This window comes from Anguilla rostrata, chromosome 5 (assembly GCF_018555375.3).
Source record: "Anguilla rostrata isolate EN2019 chromosome 5, ASM1855537v3, whole genome shotgun sequence".
Taxonomy (NCBI): Eukaryota; Metazoa; Chordata; class Actinopteri; order Anguilliformes; family Anguillidae; genus Anguilla; species Anguilla rostrata.
In genome coordinates, this window is record NC_057937.1 from 45,142,417 (window position 1) to 45,167,209 (window position 24,793).

The 24,793-nt window shown below is 40.8% G+C and overlaps 1 protein-coding gene across 4 annotated transcripts in view; it reads right to left on the reverse strand.

Moving 5' to 3' along the window:
• The window catches only part of LOC135255386 (fibrillin-1-like), a 59,954-nt gene extending 39,096 nt beyond the window's left edge, over nucleotides 1-20,858 (reverse strand). The window contains exons 1-14 of one of the 4 annotated variants that reach the window (XM_064336487.1): nucleotides 20,738-20,858; nucleotides 20,546-20,581; nucleotides 20,004-20,287; nucleotides 17,879-17,961; nucleotides 15,412-15,510; nucleotides 14,635-14,730; nucleotides 14,258-14,353; nucleotides 8,064-8,261; nucleotides 4,842-4,967; nucleotides 3,330-3,455; nucleotides 1,420-1,572; nucleotides 985-1,197; nucleotides 409-549; nucleotides 64-183 (exon numbers count right to left, since the gene is read on the reverse strand). In XM_064336487.1, the coding sequence (XP_064192557.1) occupies nucleotides 64-183; nucleotides 409-549; nucleotides 985-1,197; nucleotides 1,420-1,572; nucleotides 3,330-3,455; nucleotides 4,842-4,967; nucleotides 8,064-8,261; nucleotides 14,258-14,353; nucleotides 14,635-14,730; nucleotides 15,412-15,510; nucleotides 17,879-17,961; nucleotides 20,004-20,167 (1,615 nt within the window). In that variant the 5' untranslated portion in view covers nucleotides 20,168-20,287; nucleotides 20,546-20,581; nucleotides 20,738-20,858. Of the gene's footprint in view, nucleotides 1-63; nucleotides 184-408; nucleotides 550-984; nucleotides 1,198-1,419; nucleotides 1,573-3,329; nucleotides 3,456-4,841; nucleotides 4,968-8,063; nucleotides 8,262-14,257; nucleotides 14,354-14,634; nucleotides 14,731-15,411; nucleotides 15,511-17,878; nucleotides 17,962-18,379; nucleotides 18,401-20,003; nucleotides 20,288-20,545 lie in introns of those variants that run through there. The other 3 variants (XM_064336486.1, XM_064336484.1, XM_064336488.1) reach the window with 3 other exon arrangements.
• Between the last annotated feature and the right edge of the window lie 3,935 nt (nucleotides 20,859-24,793).

Consider the following 24,793-nt stretch of genomic DNA (forward strand, 5'->3'; position numbering starts at 1 on the left):
AGTGCAGTGCTCAATTGTGGGTTGATCAGCATGCCCACAGTGCAAGCGCACAGCCTCCCTCACCTCTACATTCCGTCTTGGTAGCTGTGCTCTGAAAGCCAGTGGGACACTGACAGAAATACGAGCCAGCCGTGTTGACACACTCGCCGTGCACACATGGATTCCGCTCACACTCGTCTTCATCTGTAGCACAGCACATATAAAATGTCAGCCAACAGGGTGAAATCAAACCCAAAAAGATAACATATCTATTCTTGGGGCAATATACCATCTTTGACAACTGTGATACCATGAGCTGCCATTTTCCCCACAATAACGGCTCAGAGGTAGTCGTTGGGGAAATGCACCTGTTTAATCTGCTCCACGAGGTTTGCTAAGTGTCGGATGTTTTGAAGAGGAAGTGCTCACCCACACACTCCCCCCGTACGTGTAGCTTGAAGCCCATGTTACACTCGCACCGGTAACTTCCAGGAGTAGGGATACAGCGGCCATTCGGACAAAGGTGCCGGAAGGCCAAACACATGTTGGTAATATTCTGGGTTTGAATAACTGCATAAAGACAAAGAACACTCTTATTACTTATTCTGGGATTAGCACACATTGTTAAAACACTGCATTCAGGTCCAAACAAACATGTCCTGGTCTATCTTGCTCACGAATAAACCAATATTTTAATGCATCTGCAATGCAGAAGAAACACAACTACAAGGAGGTTCAATTACAATTGGTGCTACGATAATCACGAGTACTTAACTCTAACTACTTAACTACTTAACTGTCTATTTGGAAATATATGTATGCTTCAACATACCTGAAGTTGTATAATTATATAAAATGCAATTATACTTAAAGTATTCTGAGGTATATTATAGTATAATTCAAATATACTTCAGCACACATTTTTTCACATGGAGAACCATGCAAGGTTCTAACCATTGTCTCATACAGACAGTTTCATATCTGAAAATGTAGATGTGGACATACTAGGCGGAGGCTGAACCCATGGCGGGTATGTCGGTCTAGGGATGTTGGGATATATGGGGCCACCAGGGCCAATTGGGCCAACAGGGCCAACGGGGCCACCCGGTCCAATGGGGCCACCCGGTCCAATGGGGCCACCAGGTCCAATGGGGCCACCAGGTCCACCAGGTCCAATGGGGCCTGGATGGATGATGCTGCACAGCTTCTGGTACTCATCTGGAACAAAGAGTTGCAGTGTGAACAGACTCTTATAATCAACACAATCAAGGGGGAAACACTAAATTCTGCATGGAAAATTAAATTAGAAAACTTCACTCCCATACTCAAATAAAATGCAGAGAATTCATAAAACAAGAGGCTTCCCAGTCCAGCTGGTAAAAGCAATGTATGGCATTGATCTCTGAAGGATGGCAAGTGAGGAGAAAAGGAGAAACAGACCAGTTCCACGTATGGGGCACATCTCCTGGATGGATCCGTCCGACCAGCATCTCCCACTGTCGCAGCAGCACTGCATCTTGGTCAGGAGCTGTGAGTTTTGGTTGGCACAGCGGCCATTCAGGAGACTGGAGAAGCAGTACCCACTCCGGCCATCTGAGGAACAAGGGCTTTGCATTACACAGCCACGCCTCACATTTTCCAACTCTACACGGGATGAATGGATGCAGGGGACAGTTTGGCTTTATGAACTTGTAAACAATGATCAAGTGCCTCACATATGTCAAATAAAGAGGAGGAAGAGGAAAAAAATTTAAAACATGGCTCATGGTGGACGTTCACATCGACATTCACTGTGCTTGGGAAGTTGACAGAATTGTTTGGCAAAACAGATTTTTTGGCAAGTCAAGCTTCATAGCAGACATTCTTTCCAAACAAACATCCTCCTGGGGGCCGGGGCCAATGTAGATCAGCTGCAGTTTCCTGGGCCAAATTCTCCCAGTGCTATCTGGGACCCGGGCGGAACCAAGCCCACTTATATGATTTAGGGTTTTTCTTGCCTTGTTTGGGTGAAAGATCTTGGTGTGCCGCGAGGATATAGGCCCATAACTCAGGGCTCTGTAATGGCTTTCTCTGATTTACATATCAACATCTTCCTTCCTTCCCCCGTGTGACTAAACAGAAGCACCTGGAAAAGTGCAGCTGATCCCCCTTCCCTGAAATGCACATCCACAATACAATGTCCCATGGCTTTCAAACGTGTTGAAACATGGGTTGACAAATCCAGAAAACCAATATTTCATAATTCTTTCCCCCTAACAATATGCTACAGCTCAAATTCTGTTAAGAGCCTTTGTTCATTTGAATTATGTCTTGTGAATGCCTCTTAAAGGAAAGTTTCATAAAGAAGGGTGCACTACGCCACTGGAAAAGCCATAAAAACTTCAGCTGTATTTTTTCCCTTTCTCACTGCTTTCAAAACGATAGTGCAGGACAGGGGGAGATGTCCCTTGGCTTCAGACGAAGGAGCTCTCGTCCACAGAGTTCTTCAGTATCAGGCATTATTGAGTTAAACCAACAAGCATTTTTATCAGACGTTAATGAGGAGAGGGATACGACAACAGGCAGGTATGCACAGTGTGATGTTACACCCCGTGTCCCTTCCACTCGCAGCAGTTTAAAGAAAACAGCTCATTCTTGTGGCATTAAGAGGCAACAGACTACTGACCTAAATTCCTGTCAGTTGAGCTTTTGGAATAGTTACAGTGATTTCTCGGCATGGCCCCATTGCTTGCAGAGTGTGACTGCAAAGAGGAAAAGCTCATCTGACAGAGTCTGAGGGAGTGGAGCTACGCGGTAATCTGCATTCTTAACATAAAAAATTCTGCTTCCTAACGCTCCAACTGAAACGTTCCTGTTTCTCTTAAGTGTCTTCAAGAAGGAGCATGGCTGGAAACTGGATGGAAAAGGGTGATGTCTCCGTAGGGATGTTCCTTGAATGAATTTTAACTGAGGTACAGTCAGTTGGTAAAATTAGGAAATGCAGAGCAGGGAAGGTACACAGAAGTTGGTTTGGTTATCAAAATCGCTGATAAGCCTAAAAGCCCATACCTCATATTGAGCCAAAAAACAAATCTGAACATGTCACTAGTGAAGCACAAACGCAAAAGTGGGACAGAGAACCAGTCTTTTTCCTGTTTGTATCCTACTAACTCCCCAATTTTCCATGCAAATTCTGGCATATTAGGACACCATTTCAGAGCTATTAGTTCAGGAGGATTTAATGACTTTTATGGATTTTCAAGCTAAACACACTTGCAGTAGTGCAAATAGACCTTTCCACAAAACAGTAGATGCTACATTATCTCCACTATTCAAGTGATAGGCAAACTGTCACAACTCATTCCCCTTACCAATACATCTGGACCCATCAAGAGGGGGGTAGAATCCCTGAGGACACTTGCAGAAATAGCTCCCGACTGTATTAGAACAATCACCCCCACTGCATAGACCAGGAATGCTGGCACACTCATCAAGATCTGTCCAAAATGAAATGAAGTATGGGTTATGTTTGTTTATTAGTACACTTTAATGATGTCATACAACTTTAATGTGCTTAGAAACGAAATTAAAACATGACAGAGCAGATATTTCCTGATGTCTTTTAATAGCTTTGTCCTTTTAAAACAGTGTCTTCTACTTGTCATCTAGCAGTGCAGGCTAGATATAGAGCATCCTTCCAAGCTGTTATTTTGAAGAACAATTTCATTGGTAGAGTTTGCTAAACATGGCTAACCACATAGATTTCTAAATAAATGGCACTAGACATTAATGTGAGTTATCGGACAATGGCCAAATGAAACATTTGGAATTCTATATGAATCAGCTTATTATAAGGCTATTCATTTACTGTGAATGCATGAGAGATTCTGAGACTAGATAAAACCAAACCATATACATTGTCCAGTGTTTCGCTATAACCCGCAGTTTATTTGCTCTCAGCATATACAGTAGGCAGCCTTGGAACTGGCAGACACAATGAGAGCTTCTGAGAAGAATGTCTCTGTACTGGATGACATGAGCCAGTATATTTATTTATGGATTGGTGCGCCACAAGATGTTAGGAACATCGTCTCCCTAGAGCCTGCGAGCCCCGCGCCCCCCAACCCCGGCAGGAGCAAGGACAAAACATCTGAGTCATCTCTGAATCATCGGCGCCCATGACAACCCCTCTCGCTTCGGGAAGAGGCCCCCGCATTTCCAGGGCGCCGTCCACCCGGAGACGCAGGCGCCTCTCCCCTGACCCCGGAAAGGAGCCCCTCTGTCGAAGGCGAGCCACTGTATAAGGGCTCTTATTTAGTCAAACTCTCCCACCCGGGAGGGTCCTCAGACTATCCGCCGATGGTGCCTGTCCTCTTTGCCCCTCCAATTGTCCAATGGCATTCTATAAAGAACCGGCAACTACTGGTCTCTGTACTGGGTTTGAGTCATGACTTGCTGCTCCTTCGGCTGCACACTGATCCCGTAGGGTTGGCCTCAATCCCGGCTATTAAGAGAAACACTAAAATGTGTTGCAGCTGCCTGCAGGCTTGCATTTATTATTTTTTGTACAACTAAATCACTCACACCAAGTTTGGAAAAACATTACATTACAACCATTTAGCAGATGCTCTTATACAGAACATTCTACATAGCATTTACATCGCATCAATTTAAACAGCTGGATATAAAATGAATAATGCAGGTACAACGGCAGTGTCCTATCCGGGAATCGAACTTGTGACCTTCAGGTTACATGCTCCTTACCCTTTATACTACACGGCTGCCCATTAACTAGACTCAAAGTGGACCTTACATAGAACAGCAATTATTTTTCTCTGTGTACAAGGTGTGGTTTTTCACTTTACATTCAAGAAAGGTCTTACCTTCACATTTCTGTGAAACTTCATTAAACCTGTGTCCGGCAGGGCACTTGCACTCAAATGATCCAACAGTGTTAATGCAATTTCCTCCTTGACAGAGCCCAGGAATGGCTTGGCATTCATCCACATCTAGCAAGAGGGGAAAAAACTTGTTAACCAAAACAAAATCAAATCCAATTTGCTTTCCACAAAATTATGATGAAGATTACTGGTTTAAACCCATACAAATGGGGCACCCAACTTTGGGCTTTGTTCAGCCAGGGTGAATGGGCTGAAACTGTGCTTTAATTTGGAAGGAGCTATGAGCAGGCGAAATATAACACCATTGTAAGTGCTGGACTCATAGGACTGAGTAACATCATAGCTGCTGTTCTGCTTGGCCTCGTAATCACTATTACAAGAACATTATTTTCCTCCTGCCCTTTGCCACAGCTGTAGGCTGTGTTTTAAATGGATTCTGCATAAAAACGAAACTTCGTAAAGCCCAGAAACAATAAACCCTTCATGCCTGCTCCACGCTTTCTGCAGTTTGATTTAGAATCACATCTTACGACATCAGGTGACAACGTGACTGCCTGCACTCATACCTACGTGGAGAACCAATGCAAAGGCCCAGGTGTGACCCGGGCAGAGAGAGAGAGGGCGACAGCAAAAGTTTGGCAGCGCAAAGCAGGTCCCCGAGCTCCTGGACACACAGCCTCCGGGGGGGTCAGGAGGAGAAGGGGAAAATAAACGCAGAGATGGAAGAGGAGACAGGAATGCTTCCCATAGCTGCGTGTGGAGGGCCATAAATCACCAGCACTGAGAACCGGCCACTCCTGCTCACGCTCTCCTCTGTCCCACAGACAGCCAGACGATAAAAAGAATTTGTACAGCTGGAGGAATTAGAGGAGAAGCCAAACGCAGCAGAGGGGCTTTCCAGAATGCCCTGGGGGGGGGTGGGGGTGGGGGGGGGAGGGGAGTCCCGGCCCACATCTGTAGGACCTCTTCACTAAAACCCAGGGGTACAGGGACCGTTCGTAGGACGGCGTGATAGACAGGTATCCAAAAACAATTGTCGCTCGACTGACATGAATGCTGGGACTGAACAAAAGGGACAGTGTGAGCCCAGGGAGTCTTTATTTTGTGCTGTTGACAAGCGGGAAAGACATCGGCCACAGCAGGCCATGCTGGGAGCGATGTGTATCTCAGGGATGTAATTATAACCAACTAGGACTAGTTTGCCATGACTACATCAGGACAGAGCTGTGCCCCTGAGGGCCAAAGTAGCGCAATTCTAGCAGAGGGACACAGGGTCAGGGGCAGGCAAGCTGCCAATGGTATTTTTTTGTGTGTGTGTGCATAGTTTAGAAAATTAAGAATGCACCCTCTCCAAGTCATATAAAATGAGCAAACTGTGCACCATACATGCAGTAATAGCAGAGACAAAAGAGGGGAAAAAAACTGATTAAAAAATGGCCACTAAACCAACTGAAATGTTGCTGTGCACTGAATCACTAAAAGTTCTACATAACCATGCATGGCATGTTGTTATAGGACCATCTGTTCTGCCATTTGCAAGGACATCCAATTCCCAAGCAAGAAAAATTATAACCATGTTTCATCAACTGTCTTAGAATGTGTCACGTAGAAAAATATATAGTCACTTCCGTAAATGGCATTAAGAGTAGACTGCTGGTCTTCTTGCGTGTGTCTATGAACAGCATATTTTACAGACACTTGTTTTTCCCCAGCTAAAGAAAAACAGATGTTTAAAAGGAAACAGGAAACAACCTTCTTCATGAAGGGTTTCGTTAAAGACCCAGTTTAGTGCCCTTTTTTCATTTTGGAATATTGTTGTGTAAGCCGCAACAAAGAGCTTTTGGTGTTTAATCAGAAATGAAAGGGATATAAGCTAGCTCTGAAACATAACATTTGGCCAGTCTAAAACTGAATGGTGGGGTGTAAGATCTATCTTCCAAACCAATATTCATACTCTTGTATTGACAGACGGCTTGCCAACTGGTCTAGTCAACTGGGCTATCACCACAAACTGAGTGATCAGCTGCTAGTAAAGATAGTAAAGTGTTTCCTTAAGCAGGGCACCCTCCAAGTGCCTCAAATTAATAACACTGGAGAATCAGGATTATTAAGAGTAGAATGTACTATGTGCGGTTACCAAATAAAAAACACAGACAAGACATGTGCAAAGATTACCACGAGAGAATTTTTTCTTCAAATAGCTGCCGCTGGTATATTTAAGTCTAAAATAAAAGGCTTCTGTTGGTAGTTTGTTCAGTGCTGCCCAACATGCAGTGACAATGCATTTTTGTGACTTGAGATCGCTTCCTGCTGGTTCCAACAAAAGTGCACCCATGCCTGTTCCACATGAATTGTTGGCTTTAACTTTTCAATGCTGGAACAGGAGCATGGAGGAAGTCACGCTGAATAAAGACGTCCATGTCATTAAGGTAACAGGGATGGCGAACGCAGTACAGTAAAAACACTTGAAAATAGGAAATACAACTTCTGTAGCTATGTCAAACTAATGGGAACCTGAGCTCAGAATTTGGTTTGGGTTGGTCTCCACATGTAAATGTTCAGACAGTGGTGGTTTGTTTAAGTTGAGGCATACTTCTGACAAAATATCAGGACTCATTGGGACGTTTCACAAGGCTGTTGTCAGTTGTTGTGGCTGACATACTGAAAGTGGATTTATTTTGCCATTTAAATTCTGACAAACTGGAAAAATTTATTTGTGCATTTGTCCCTTCACCCGTTTCATAAATAATGTATACATTAAGTAATACTTTTCACAGAAGACTGTTTAAACTTGCCCACGAGTCATTTTTACTGTGATCTGCAAAAACGGAACAGACTTCAGCAGATAAAGTTCCTCCTAGCACTTAACAGAATCCTTTTAGATACTCTGTAAAAAAACCCTGAAAAATGTTGAAGTTCCAACATTAATTTAATTTTGCACAAGCAGAAGGTTTGTTTTGTGGAAAAACAATAAAAATGTTTTTGCATGACCCGAGACATTTTTACGAGAAAAAAAAACGTTTTTGGTTTATACTAAATGTGCTTATGCATCTCATGCCCATCCAACCATGCATGCATAAACCTGACAGTCCTCCTCTTTGCCCTGTCGACATGTCTCACGAAATTCTTCAGACAGAGGGACCAAAAGCAATTTAAATCAATTAGGCCTAATCCCCTCTAAGAGAGCGGTGGCGTGGAGGGTACCTTGACAAGCTCCTGTTCGGTGGTTTGGAATGAAGCCGCGACGACAGGGGTGGGGCTGGGCTGGACACATCTCGCAGGGGTGCCCCCAGGCCCTGCCCACTGTGGCACAGCACAGCGTCTTGGTGCACACAATGCCCGTCAGCTGGCCTTGGCACATCTGGTTGCTCACTGAGGCAAAGCAGGGTCCCGTCCTGTAATCTGAGAGGCAGAAGACAGTTAAAAGACAGATACCGCACATCAGACAGCACATCTGTACACCACAGAAGATTAGGAGGCTTATGAGTCCTGGTTTAGCTTAAACAGAAGACAACGTTTAAGATTTTTTAACTAAGAGTTTTCCTCTTAGAGATTCAGCACACAGTAAAACGTTCCGTGTTAAATCAACTCTTACAGAGTTCATATGGTCCCAACTGGACTCGTATGTACCGTACTCTGTTAGAGTTGAATTAACACTGGACATTTTACTGTGTAGAATAGCTTTCAGGCAAATGCAATGGGAAATTGTAAAGCACCAGATCCAGTTACAACATGGGGGCAGAAAGTGTCTAATTCAGATGAAATATAAACTGAAGATTTACATCAGTAGTGTGTGAGCTCCAATTATGTCTGGCAAGAGCCCAAACTCAAAAATTGGTTCCACATTTAACAGCAGACAACAGACAGCATGAAGCAAAAATAGGAGAGCAAGAAGCTCTTGTTCCAGGGTAAGGAGTGCTTAAACAAATTAAACTGGATGTTTTCCCCATGATTAAAATGCACACAAAACTGGTCATGTATGCTTCACTCTCCCCTGCATTTCTTCCAGTTACTGGCAAATAAAATGTTTTGAAGAAAAACTGGGTCATCTCCATCCCCTAAGTATAATTTAAGTACTTTTCCAGCTACAAAACACTGCAGTAGTAGAGTCATGCTACATTCACTGTCATCATTGCTGGGGAGATTACCAAACATCTCAAATTCGTCTCAGATAGTTTCACACAGTTTCAGAGAAAATTCAAGCCGCCTACAGCTCACTAGAGACTTTTTTTTAAATCAAAACTTTACTGCTTTACTCTAAGGATATATGATGAACATATTCCAAGTTATACCAGCTCTTATTTTTCTAACCATAAGAAGGACGACTGGAAGGCTATTGAAATTCTGTTTTCATAACCATTATGTACCGTACAATAAACTATTCTGCTGCAAACTACATGGGAAAAGCATGCATGCCAAAGATGTCACAGGGGGCTTGTTTATCTTTCATCAGTCACTCGGTACTGAACTCATAGTAAATGAGGAAAGTGTGTGAGATATTTAACATAAACATTTTTCATGTATTTTTAATTCATCGTGTTTAATTGAGACTACAACGCAACTCACAGACATACAGACTTATGCCATGGAAGTTTCTAAAATGGAAACTAAGCCAGACCTGTTACAATTTCACACCCACTATTTTTTGTTTTCCTTCTTTTAATTAGTACGTTTTAAGCAATTGCAGCTGTTTGCTGATATTTACTGGATTTTGTGACACTCACTCCTAAAATTATCCTTAGTTTGGAGAACAATGTCAGCCAAAATGAAAACTTGTAACCAAAAGACCAACCATGTTGTCCAAAGCCTCTCTGTTGCCAGCCCCATTTGATATTAACTATAGGAAACCCTAAACTGAGGTTGATGGCGGTGTTGCTCTAGCCTTCTGCACACCATGTCTAAACACAGCTGTGGGACTCTCCCATGTCTGCACATATCTGAGAGCAATCCTGAATACTCCACTCCACATGACTCTAAGCAACGGGTTACAATGTCCAATATCATCATTAAAACAGATAGGGATCAACACCAAATCTATTGCGCCCACACTGAATGACAAAATCAAATGCTGCACACCCACAAAACGAACATGCATGAAACTGCTGGGGCTCTGAATGGGATATGTGTTTAAACACATTAAAACAGACTTGTTTGAGGACGGAATAAACTATTGCTTTATTATGTTTCAGTTGCCTGTAAATATTTACGTTTCCAGGGAATTCACTTCTGTGCCTTTGCTGGCAGTCAAGGTCAGACTGAAGACAAAATATCAACTTCCAGGCATTTGTCACAAACTATAATTTGGTGTGAAAATATTAGAGCCCACAATAAATGAGGATGCCATTGCACTCAGCTGAAGGTGGAAAAATGTGGTTTCATCACTAATACTGAGAAATTATTCTCTCCCCTCTGTCTCCAGCCTGGGTATACCTGTTAAGGCCAATTACAGCAGTCTGTTCCACTGCAAGCCTATCTGATTTAATGATATCTAGATGAGCCAATGTCTACAGAAGGCAATCAGGGAGCATGTCACTGTAATTTGAGATATCGGTTTACATAGAGCAATGGAATGGTTTGGATTATCTATTACCTTTTTCAATGAGGTGTAGCAAAGGCTTATAAAACAGGACAGCTGAACTTGACCATGCTACTTAAATCGAAGCCTTAAGCCAATTTAAAATAAATGTATTATGTACACGGGGTCAAATATTACTCACTCTCTTTGGACACCAACGGGAGAACCACCCTTAATAAACAATAAAAAAATAACTGCTTACAGCAAATGTGAGCTGTACAATACTTATACCTAGCATATGAAATGCTTGTGCAGTACCCACAGCTATATTGTGGGCACAGTCTCCTCAGCTGAAATCAAACTCATAGGCAAGGCATTCTTTTCAGTTTCAATTTCCCAGTGCTGTTCTTGTTTCACAATGTCAGTCATCCAACATTTCCTGTGTTAATGGTATAAGATTAAATCTGTGCCTAATAAAGAAACTCCTTTTCTCAAACAATACTAAGGAAAATGTGAATACATGTTCAAAACAATATCCTGGAGAGGAGATGGAATATAGCCAGGAAAATGTCAGAGAAACTCACAAAGCATGTAGCCTTATACATGTATACTGTACAATATTGTGAACATGAAAGCATGAATGAGAGGACAAGAAAAAAGTCCCATATCATGTAATACTGGACATTTCTTTGCTTTAGATCAATGGATACAGCAAACTGTTGAATGAAACTGTTAATTGAAAGAGTTCTATTCCTCACAAGCATAATACAATCTCTCACTGCCACTGTTGATGCAAAAAAATACTGGGCGAGACAAGACAAGGTTATCTGTGACCATTGGAACCGTTGAGGCAACAAAGGAGGTCGACATCACGCCTTGCCAAAAGCAACCACTTTTCCAGGCGCTTTGGACAGGAGATAGGAAGTTTTTGATTTGGCTTGGCTGTCTACTGAAGGAAACCATTGGAAGCGATACTGAGATGAATGAATACTCTGATTAGGAGTGTGCTAACCAGGAGCCAGAGAGAAGGAGCAGGGATCATCAGAATTAACAGCCTCTTGTAAAGCCCACCCTGGAAATGCACAGCACACAATTACTGTGTTTACTCCTTTAGAAAACCAATTATCAGTTCTTTTCCTTCTCCACTTCCTAAAATTCAATGCTTTTTGGGTCTTTTGTGGAAAAACTGGTTAAAAACTATATATTTAAAACATACTCAATCATTTACTGTACTTATCAAGGGGCCTGGTATGGAGTTACTGCTGGTGTTATGAATTTTACCATTTCATTCAACATGCAATCTTATTTCACATTTAGGTGGATTCATAAGAGGAGACTATTTTTAAGTGCTTGGATTCACTGTTTTAAGATAATGGTAGCTCTTTGGATACAGTCTGTCCATTGTACAAGTGTAAACTAGTAGCTATTAGAATTAGTCTTCAAGATGTGTGTACTGAATGGTACAACCAGTGTACAATGTAGGGTTCAAACATGTATTTCTGAGAAAATACACTCATTGGTATGTCCCTGGAATGTGCAGCATCTACTTTTCCTTTTCCGTATACAATAATTAATTACAAACTTTTATGTTGTTTAGGATAAGACAAAGTAAATGTTGACATTTTAAAGTAGGAAAAAATCATGATGCCCTTTAGGGCAAAAAATGCTAAGTGATTTTAAATACTGGGGTTAAAAGTGCACACTGACAGCAGAGTAGGAAGCACGAATATGACTGCAACCATTATAAACTGATCCATATTTTTCTAATTTTGAAGGTATTCTCTATAACATGCCAAAGATGTTCAGCCATTTTCATGCCAATTTTGCGATTGTTCTGTTGAGCAATAACTTGAAATTCAGTAATAATTGGAAAACTATATGAAAGAATATCCAATAACCAAGTCTTAATCGTGATCTTAAAACTTAGCAATTAAGGTAGCATGCCTTCCACATCACATTTGTAATTACAAATAATAAGCTGCTTTTACAATGTGTTCACATTAGCTTTAACTTAATTAACTTTAAGTGACGAAGCTCACACAATCGAACAATGCATTTTTCAAACTGTTTCAATGTTTTTCCTTCCTGCTGGAGAGTTTTTAAACTTCTCTGCCAGATTGTTGGGGCTCTTGCTTCATATTTACTTTTTCTGTAAAGCACCCTTCTAACAGAATCGAAAAATGTGCTATACAAAATAAAATTGAATTTCATTGTAGTAATGATTCCTTAAAATGTTACTAAATCTCTGAACAATACACAACAGCTAGGCTAGATGCACCCCTTTGCAAGTGGTCAGTTTTAAGGGTTAATATACAAAAAAACAGGAAAAAGCTTGGCAGCAAATTCAAGTACATTTTATTCTCCTCTTTCACACAAACGGCCTTAAGAACCTCCAACACATCTGCATCAAATAGACTTTGTCAGGAAGGATGACTCAAGATTCAAGATGGATAATAGATGTCAATGAGTAGAATTAACCAAAATGATAGCAAAACAATTGGTTTCATATAATGAATCAAGATGCAGGACATTCAAGACTACATTTGTGTTATATCAAAATTCAGGTTAAATGCACAGCTAGGACAAAAAAAAACATAAAATATAAGGAGCTCCTGTGTCTCTCACCATCGACATTGGAAACTGAAAAACCAATGAGGATCCTCTGACTTTGATTGTTTTGGCCAGAGCAAAGTTCTAAGGACGAGATGTCTGCCAGGTCTCCGCACAATATGACCGTTTTGGAACACTGAAACTACTTTTGAGATGTTAACACAAAACCCTGGAACAATGATCTCGCCTCATGATATGAACTAGCTTGTAAGTCACTCTAGATTTAGCAGAACATATTAACTGCATATCTTTAATATCTTAAAGTAAACCCAGCAAAGTAAAGTGAAGCAAACCCAGAGAAGATCGTCCCTTTCAGATGCATAAAAAGGCCAACTACACAGCAGTCTACGGTTGCAATATCAGAGATGCCGCAACAAAACATTTGAAACATTTCCTTTACAGAAACCAGGGCCTGTTACTGTCATACATGGGCCATGGCTATTGTGTCTGACAGAATCCAAATGTCATCGACACCAACAGGAAATGACTCCATTCCAGAACTGCAGCACATCATGCTCTCAAAACAGAACTGGTAAAATCCTGAAAATCACTGGGGGAAATTACCAGATTTTCAACCATGCCATATTAATACTCATTACTCACCCTTACTCACTAACAAATCAACAATTCCTGGCAAATCCATTTGACACATTTCAATGTGTTTTTAAATGTAGCAGCCTCTTCATGAGGTTTCCCAAGGGCTATTACCTCAGTGCAAAAGTGTTTTTATTCCTCATGAACAAGGAATTCAATTTTGCAATACTTCAAGAATACCGACTGGTCAATCATGCATTACAGGAAAAAAAAACAGTTGGAAACAGATGTGGATGATGATATTTTCTAGTTTTGTGAAGACAAAAAACCTGCACGACGGCAACAAATAGGGCAACAAAAGAAAGAGGTTCTGAGGGCAAACATTTGTTGCAAACACATACAGTAGGTTAAACAAATAATAAACAACTTTATGGAACCCAATGAGATTTATATTAACTTCAAAATATATTTATTTAACTAGAATGTTATACCACAAAGCAAGAATTAACTTCTTGTAATGCTAACACAGATTACAGGGCAAACATAAAACCAATGTTCCACCACTGCTGTCAGCCACAATGCAATATCTAATACCATCAAAGAACTACATACACAGTATGCACTGACATCTGTACATAACATCTATGGCAATGGCATGTATGTTTTTTCAATCAACTGCTTTATCCATTGCGGATATGAATGCACTCATTTGGAATATTTTAGTGATGGCCAACAGTACCTCTTTCACACTGTGCTCCAGTGAAGCCATAGGTGCAGGCACAGCGGTTAGGAGCCACACATCTTCCGCCATTCAAGCACCCATTTTCACAGACAGCTGAGAAACAAAATCATACATGCAAATGAGGCCAGATGACACTCCTTGGGATATTGTTTCAAACTGTTCAGTTACTACATCCACATACATCAAAAAGATTTCCATTTCACATACTGCACATGCAAATCTTCTCTTTAGCTAACTCTGGTGTGACAGAGATGCTATGCAGATGTTAAAATAATCTACTGAAATAGCCTTGCGCCTTGAAAATGCACACCTCATATCCAAAAAAAGGGTACGGCTTTTAAAGACATTAAGGATTTGAAAGCAGCGGTCCTTACGTTGCCCACAGTGAGCCCCATTGTATCCCTTCTGACACTGGCAGTGGTCTTCTGCACAGGTTCCACCGTTCATACAGCGAATATTGCAGTGTTGAACTGAGGGACAACAGTGACAATATTAAAAACATATCTTCTCCTGAACAGAGGCTGTTCTGAACATATGTATCTATGGAACGTATATGTTCTTATAGTATACAGAACATGGTTTATAAAAATGTGTATGACTAGCAGCCATTTCAAAGTTTTAACAAGGAATGGGCCGGTTTTCAAGCTGGGCAGCTGAGCTCCATTGTCTTGTGCCTGACAAAAACAGAAGGGATTAAGCAAGTGACAGGAAATGACATCATCTGCCATGGAGAGAAGGATCTTAAAACCAGACTGGTTTTAAGCCAAGAGCTAATTTTAGATCCTTCTGTGAATAAAAAAGTCACTTATGCTGTGTTGCTGAAGAAAAACACAAAAACCCATATTGAAATAATCACTCTAAATATTGCATTGTGTGTTTTTTCATGTATGTCACATCAGTCTACAAATAATTTGCATGGAACAAGTAACACTACATTCTATCAAAAGTAATATTGTCTGTGTGGTACATACTAAAGAGGGTAGAGTGTCTTGTTCTGACTGTTCTGACCCTAAAACTAAGTACTTGGCTTGCATGCACTAAAGACAGATATGATGTGGACCATTAGATAAAATTCTTCAAACTTTAATGTCAAACCATTAAACAACCGGCAAAACGCTTGAAACCATTTTCTTCATGGTGAAATACAGTACCAGATTTGGAACCGCAGGAAGGTGCAATCTGACCATTGGGGCAAGAGCACATATTGGGTCTTGAGCAAAATCCATCTCCACAGGAGCTCCGGCAAATGGCTGGAAAAACAAAACAGATGGGTCAGACGATCCCAGACTATGATGCCCAAACACAGCTGGACTTATACCACACAACACAAATCAGCAGGAACTCTTCCATCAGAAGTGACTGGCAAAGCGATGTGCATAGTGGCAGGTTGGGTTGGGTCTGAGGTTTCCCTTCATGTATAATGTAAACAGGGCAGCATAACGTCAGATCGGGGGGAAGGGTGAAACAGGCAGGAGTCAGGATGCTGTTCCCCACAAGAGAAAATCAAGCTCAAGGTAATCTGGCTTGATGGGTGAGACATTACGCACACTGTGACCCAACTTCCTTGGTTTTGTATTTTTAAACAATGTCATTGGCCATGCTGACTGAAAGGCAGCTTGCCAGGCTGCAATCTCAGGACGCACACAAATAAACAGCCTTCCTGTTCTCCATCACATAGTCAGGGTCAAGTTCTATTCATTACCATTTCATTTACATATACAATGTATGCTCAGGACTACAAGCCTCAGCACTACAGACTGACTGGTCAACTACACAAGGTATGACCTCGGTATAAGCATAAGCAATTACACCTTCCATCAATCTATTATCTAGACCCGCTTATGCTGGTCAGGGTCACGGAGAGGGGGTGCTGGAGCCTATCCCAGCATGCATTCGGCAAGAGGCAGGAATACACCCTGGACAGGTCGCCAATCTATCATAGGGCACACACACCATTTACTTACCATTCGCAATTACACCTCTTCAAGGTTAATGTTATTCATATGGTAGATTGTCTTTGTTATTGTCAATAATGCAAAACAGTTCCCAGTGAGCAAAAGCCCAAATCTAGAAATCTAGAAGAGTGTAAATCTAGGTTGAGGACTACGTTAACTCAGGTTAGCTCGAGTTAGCACAGGTTCTACTTTTCACCTGAATGTCTAACGTCTTTCACCAGGCGTTGATGTGTTAGTGACTACTGGCCGCAGAAGATGCCACAAACAGAACTACAGAGGCTAAACTGCAAGATGCAAACAACTAATTAGACAGAAAAATAGGATGGCCAGGTTACAGTTGGTTTAAGAAGTACTTAAAAGAGAATTTCTGGGAAATGGTCTTGTGGACAGATGAGACCAAGATTCACTTGAATCAGAGTAATGGCAAGAACAAGTGTGGAGGCCAAAACGAACTGCCTAAGATGCAAAGCCTTATCTGTGAAAGTTGGTAGTGGGGGTGCTATGGTTTGGGCATGTATGGCTGCCACTGGCTGACTTGTCTTTATTGAAGATGGAACTGCTGACAGCTGTAACAGGATGAATTATATAGTGTACAGAAGAATCTTATCTGCTCAAGTTCAAGAAAATATCTCCAGTCACTGGAAGACAAAGACCAAATATACTGCTAAAGCAAAATAAAAAATCAGAAAATTCTTGACTAGTCATTTACCCAGTTTGAATCCAACTGAACATAGATTTCATATGCTGAAGAGAAAACTTAAAGCAACTAGCCCCAGAAACAAACAGGAGCTGAAGATGGCTGCAGCAATAGCTTGGCAGAGCATCACCAGGGAACATAATCACTACTTGGTGATTTCTACGGGTCACAGACTTCAAGCAGTCATTGCATAGGATATACAACAAATTACTAAACCTGACCACCTTAATTTATGAATGTATTATGGGAGGGAAGGAGGGAGGGGGGGAGGGGAGAGAGAGAGAGAGAGAGATTGTGCATGTCCCACAGTTACATTACTATTAGAATGCCTGGGAGTATTTCACAGTTGCATTTCAAAGTGTGGGTGTGTCACAGAAATATTGCTTCCAGAGCTAAAAACATTTGCACTTGCTTTTACCTACGCCTGTCAGTGCTGAATATGATGTTATTATTCACTATTGCTGAGTGCTCATTTCCATTATCAATTAAAATTTCAGTTAAAATGTTTCATTGGGGTAAGTGGAGGGGCCTTCCAGGAGGCACATCCAACTGAAGCACTGGGCACAAATTGAATAAAAACAGTGAGAACAGTAAAGTTGGTGGTAGGCAACCAACATTTGCAACGGGCAAGCCTCTGGCTCAGGCACTACAGTTTTCAGGCCAGTCTTTATCAGCGTTTAAGTTTTCTTGATTTAATCCAAAAAAACATAGGTGAGGTTTGACTGAATTCCACATGTATATAAACTGGTGTGCATTTGATTGTGCATTGCCTGTCTGTGCCAACAGTGGTACAGTGTTTCAGTAGATGTGTGTCCAACTGTGTGCCCTTCTGAATCAATGGATGACATTGCTGCATTTGGACACACCTAAAGCAAGTATGACTGGATGACTGCAATTATGATTGGCCATATCAAACATGGGAATGAAAAATAGCGGTTAATAACAAAAGTGGTACAAAGAACTTACGGACGATGCACTGGTTCCCTCCAGAGAGAGTCTTCCATCCTGGGCAGCAGTATGCATTGTAACGCGATCCACAAACATTGGGCCTTAAAGAAATACATTAACATAATAATTTACTTTTTAATGATAACAATTATTAATAATATTTGCTCACCACCTTTGGACTTTGGTCATCTTGTTTCAACCATAATAAACTCTGTCCAAATAAAATAATAATATTACATAGAGTTTTAGTTTTTTATGAATTTTCAATTCTTCAAGACCTGGTCAAGTCATAATAAAATATCAAGGATTCTTTTCATTGCTGCCAATGAAGCATTAAATTTCATTACATCCCAAAAATATTATTCTTAGAGGTAACAGATGTCATCTCTGTGGTCCTAATATATGCACCTATGTAACATTCTTCAACAAGCCTTGTTAAAAACCTTTAAGAAAGTGTGTTAATTTTCACTTATTTTAGTAAACTCCATTTTGAGTCACAGGACAATGAATTTGACACACATTTATATCTTTACTGGCCTGCACAAGACACAGATGGACACATGATCAGCCATTCGTCTCACGGGATAGAACTGGACTTTCACAAACAATGTCTTCTACTTAGAAAACAACATACTTGGACTCTTCCAAAGTCCCTTTCCCCATGAGAATTTGAATTAATTCAAAATATGTTGCCCAGTGGAGACATTCCAAAGAACCTCTAGCCTTAATTTGATAATATATCCAGACACATCCTTGTCTCTAAAACAGCAACACCTGGTGGCCTATATTCAATTTGCAAAAATTGGAATGCCAATTTTTAAGAACTCACAGCACAGCATTTCTTTTCTTGAGCAAAATCATTCAAAAAAAAAAAAAACAATACCAAGATCAATTAAAAATAACCTGAATGTGCAGATTGCACAATGAACACCTGTATTTTAATTATCAATATCTGTAGCAGGTGTTTTATCAATCATTTACCAATAAACTTTTAATTGGTAAATCACTCTTTGCAATCTAATCAAGCAAGAAGATTTGAGAGTAACAAGAGAGTAAAAGGGAAAACCTCTTCTAAGACGTTTATTGCAAAAGGCTGTCTAAAGGTCAAGCTACTGTTACCTTTACATTTATTTTTAAAAATATATATTATTATTATTATTTCAGTAGCAGTATAGGTTCTGTTGCAACATTTGATCAATTTTAAACAATACTGAAGTTCTGAGCGTGTACGACCTTTCAGTAAGCTCTTGGCTTCATCTCAAGTAAATCTGGGTCCAACAGTAAAGCGACTGCGCGTGATATTTGCTGCGGAGTATGTGGTTGCAAATTTTACTTTTTCCATATAGGGGTGTGGTGTTTACGGCGGAGAACTAGATTAAACTGCGTAATAAAAAATGGTTTTACAGTACAGCTCTATACATTCCAAAAGGGACAAACGTGCAAAAGAGTTCTTTGTTTAGAGTATAACTTCTTTTCCGCGACACAGTAGGAATGTTCGATTCTTGCCAGTATTTAATTACAAAGCTTTCCTCGAAGCTTCCCGATGGAAGAATTTCACTTATCAAGCCAACCTGCATTCTTCTCAAATTAAAAACTCAATCAACTTGACCCACTGTCGTCTCTTTTTTTCCATTAGAAGACCTTAAATAAACAGAAGATAACTCTGACCTATAAACTACATGACTATGTAATTTGTGAAAACTTTTAGTCCATTTCCCTGCGGAGTTCGCCCACTCCATAGTCTAGCCGTGGGCTGCGTAAAGCAGCAGCACAGCAGCACAGATGTGAATCTGTCCATTCTTAATTAAATCCCTATCTGCAACACGCTTGTCCTTTTGACATTTTGCAACAAAATTTTATTTTTAAATCAGGCAAAGATGAATGCATCATTGACGAGCTTTCTGTAACAATGCAGCCTATATGGTTAAGAAGGCTGTTCCTATTTTCGTACGTGTATCCTCGTTGTTTTAACAATGTATCCATAATAGCTGCCTACGCTGCATTCTCGCTGTTCACAACACAAGGGAAACATTTATTAACATAATCTTGGTATTCTCTGTTTATTGAAACAAAATATTTATTAATAGATACAAGTCGTGACTGGACCAGTTCTAACGCCAAGAGAACTTGATCATACAATTACCCCTTCAAGACATCTTGACCTCCTCCTCCTCTTCTCTTGGCTCTGCTGGCTCTCGGTTCAGTGTCTTTGTCAGCCTCGCTATTCCCCGCAGTACCTTCATTGACAGCCACCGACAAAACCGCTGCAAGTCCCAAAGCAAACTTCAGCAGTCGCCTCTGCCACATACTGCCCAGATTTTCTTTTAGAAAGTTATATGCTCCACTTTTATTCAGAGAATAACAGCGTTTAATTCAGAAGTCCCCCTTCTCGCTCCAAAACTCTTGACTCGTAGTCTTGGGAGAGAACTGCAAAAAAGAAACCGTATTTTCACTTAAAATGCACAACGGATTATGTTCAGGCGAAACACACTTTGGTTCGTGTGCATTTAAAAACCACATTGTCAAAATACATAGCGACTCTATGCAGTAATCATCTTGCAAATGGCATTAGTCAGCATAACATGGTAGAAAAAATGGATGTTCTAAAATATTACATTTATTAAACATCTTAATGAGTTATACAAAATATAACGTTGTGACACAAAGAACGTCAGGCTACTGTACCTTCTCTCCAACAGGAGAAAAAGTCTTCAAACCCGCCTGAGAAAAAATAAAATCGCCAATGTTTTTATACAGACGGCACGTTGTTGAATAAACTATTTTAACACAATATAAAAATAAGAATCACTGATGCGAAAGGACGCGGCCGAAATGAATTATTTCAAGTTTACCATCCTTGTCATTTCTACCACATACAATGCATAAAATTGTTCCAGCTTCCCAGGTCTAATGGCATTCAAAACGGTTCGCTCTTCTGCAAGAACTTCTGCTAGAAGTGATGGGAGGTGTAGGCTACCTTCGTTCACGCTCCTACTCACCCTCCCTTCCGAGCTCGCTCTCACTTACACTATCCCCTAACTCCCCTTCCTCCGGATGATTTTCTCTTGCTCTCGCGATACATAGACTGCCAGATTCCTGCCAAAATTCCATGTAGTGTGTTCCGCCAGTGAGACCATCGGTTTAGATTTACAAAAGGTTTTCTGTTGTTTTTATGGTTCGCAGTTTAGTTGAAACTGCCCGTTGCATTTGAAGCTACATTCTCAGCCTTTACCGTCTTCAATTACTACGGACAAAACACCTTACATATTTACTGCACTAACATGGTGTTCTCATCAGCAAAACACAGATACATAGTTTACTATGACACCTATACAATGAGAAAAATATGTTTCAGGTATGAATATCACGAGTTAAAAAATATTTACACTGAGCATCAGTGGGCAAATCTTTTGATGAAAAGTTTACCTGGTAAATCATAAAAGGACCTGCCATTATGACATAGTTAGTCATTATGATTACAAAGGTCTTTAAATACAGCCACACAAATCCCCTTTGCTGAATCCCACTCCATCGAATCCACAAGTTACCCATGTCCACTTTGGCCTTGTTACTGAAAGTTTAGAAAATTGGTCAGTTTTTGTACTTTTCAGTGCCCGATCCATCTGTATGTGTTACTATTCCATGTAAATATGGAATGTATGTGTTGTCATCCTAAAGGAAAATAAAATATTTTGTATTTTCAGTCCATTATTACTTGAGCAACATATTTCAGATGTGTAATTTCTAAAAATATTTTCCTAAAAGCGTGTTGGAGTATGGAATATGTATCTGGTGGCGAGTCAGGCTCTTACTCAGAGAACCAAAGTTCTACCACAATTGTAACATTCAGGTTGTCTGAACTTCAATGAAACCTCTGTATAGCAGTTTGAAGAATCTTCAGTGGATGTACACTACATTTCCAAACGTATGAAGACACCCCTTCTAATTAGTTGTTTCAGCTATTTCAGCCACGCCCATTGCTAATAGGTGAATACAATCAAGCATACAGCCATGCAATCTCCATTGACAAACACTGGCAGTAGGATGGGGCATACTAGTAGCTCAGTGACTTTCAATGTGGCACTGTCATAGGATGCCACCTTTCCAACAAGTCACTTTGTCAAATTTCAGCCGTGCTAGAGCTGCCCCAGTCAACTGCAAGGGATGTTATTGTGAATAGGAAACATATAGGAGCAACAACAGCTGAGCTGCCAAGCTGTAGGACACACAAACTCACAGAACGAGATTGCCGAGTGCTGAAGGGTGTAGCACGTAAAAATCATCTGTCCTCAGTTGCAACACGCACTAAGGAGTTCCAAACTACCTCCGGAAATAATGTCAGCACAAGGACTGTTCATCGAGGGCTTCATGAAATGGATTTCCATGGCCAAGCAGCCGCACACAAGCCTAAGATCACCATTTGCAAAGCCAAGCATTGGCTGGAGTGATGTAAAGCACACCGCCACTGGCAGTGGAAATGCGTTCTCTGGAGAGATTAATCACACTTCACTAACTGGCAGTCTGGTGGATGAATCTGGGTTTGGTGGAATGCATAGTGCCAACTGTACTGGTCCAAACAGTACCAACTGTAAAGTTTGGTGGGGGAGGAATAATGGTCTGGGGCAGTTTTTCATGATTTGGGCTAGGCCCCTTAGTTCCAAGGGAACTCTTAATGCTACAGCATACAATGACTTTCTAGAGAACTGTGCGCTTCCAACCTTGTGGCAACAGTTTGGGGAAGGCCCTTTCGTGTTTCAGCATGACAATGCCCCCATGCACAAAGGAAGGTCAATAAAGAAATGGTTTGCTGAGTTTGGTGGGAAAGAGCTTGACTGGACTGCACAGAGCCTTGTCCTCTACCCCATCAAACACCTTTGGGATGAATTGGAAATGCCAGCTGCAAGCCAGGCCTTACACCCAAAATCAGTGCCCAACCTCACTAATGCTCTTGTGGCTGAATGGAAGAAAATCCCTGCAACCATGTTCCAAAATTTACTGGAAAGCCCTCCCCAAAGAGTGGAGGCTGTTACAGCAGCAACTCCATATCGATGCTTATGGTTTTAGAATTAGATGTTCAACAAGTACATATGGGTGTGATGTTCAGGTGTCCACATAGTTTTGGAAATGTAGTGTACTTTGACTGTGTATTTGGAGTTGACATGGGAAAGAATTCATGTTGCAACACAGAAAAGGTTTTTACCCTTAATAATGCCTATGGATGTTCATTGCTCTGATCGATGATATGGTAAACTAAACCAACACATTGGTCACTATGAAGTAGACAAAAATGGAATTTGCTTGAGTTTTGTTCCAAATGGCCTATTCAATGTCTGGAAACATAACATGAATAAAACATTGACTCAGAATTCCCTTAATTGTGAAATCATGTTCGAGACTTGCTATGCTATTAAAGAGCCAGGGAAGTAAGCCAAAATGCCACTAACAGAACAATCTCCTGCAGAGACGGCCAGGGTGGAGAAAAGAAACAAACACGGTTCGCTGCAAGCTTGGGAATAGCTTGCTTTGTGAGCCACACCCAGGTCTCACTGGGGTGATTTTTCAACAAGTGAGTCAAGGTCTTCTGAGCTGCTATGGAGTTTGAAAATGGTTGAGGAGGGCCAAAGGACACTCGAGCTGAGGAAGACAGCCAGGGAGTGTGTGAGGGTTTGGGTTTCATTTTTCCCTTCGGAAGAAACGCCGGTGAGATCTCAGGCCGCCATCATGAAATAAATCAGCGGCCAGCCTCATTGAACTCGTTCCTTCCCATGCAGTATTAAATACATATTACTCATACATACATAGTATCTATATGAAAGATGCTTTACTGTGTGATGTGGACTTTACTGTGTGATTATGTATGTGGAAGGTCTGAGCACTAATTTCTGTCTATATGATGCATAACATGCTGGCATCCAATTGTATACATGTGCTATACTTCCATAGTTTTCATATTTTATGGGGAAGCTAGTTCAGTGAGGTTTATATTACTGGAGCAAAGCCCAGATGGACCAATGGTGTTTTAACCTTGAGAAAGAATTTAATCTCAAATTCTGCAATAGGAAATATTGCTTTGCCTATGCTGTATGAGATCACCATGGATAAGGGCGTCTGTTTAGCCAAAGAAGAATGTACTGTAATCATTGGTCTTCATTATTGTGCAGCTCTGCTGTGGATCATGTGCTGAAATAGAACCCTCCAGAATCCCTGTGTACAGTTTCTGTTGATTAACTGCCTTGTATGACACCACTCCTATCATGACATGACACATTGGTCTTTATTATATTACATTAGTATTTCAAATAAACAACTCAAAATACTGCATACTATACTACCAGTGTTGGCCTTAAACAACTCAATATGATCTTAAAATCCTGGCAAAGAGACAATTATGAAATTGTCACAAAAGGAGAAACCAATGAGTAGGATTGGCAGAGAGGTAGGGAGGGCTGGTTTATATATGTCATGCTTCATGCCAAGTGTTCTGGTTAGATCTGTTTATTTGTTTTTGTTGTTTGCTCTGTACATGTTTTTCATGATAACCTGTGGTTTCAAGATAAGCAAAATGCTGAGAAGAAATTTGAACTCCAGGGAATGGAGTAAAGAAGGCCCTTGGCGATGCTCTAGTTGAGCTTTAATTTGCCCCAACCACTGTTTCATTTTGTGTGTACTTGCAAGGGTACTGACTGTAAGTCCACTGAGCGCTGTGCAGGTCCCTGGTAGAATTATCTCACCATCCAAGACATTCCTAAAATGGCAGATATTGATGTCAACTAAAGATGCAACTGCAGTACAGCTACACAATGTTACAGTTCCACTATGACAAAACAAAAGCAATGGTCAACTACTGTTTTAAGCATCCCAGTGTTGCTCTTGGGTTATATATCCAGCTCCTAAAACTACACTAGCAGCTATACAAGATTTTAAATAGCATGG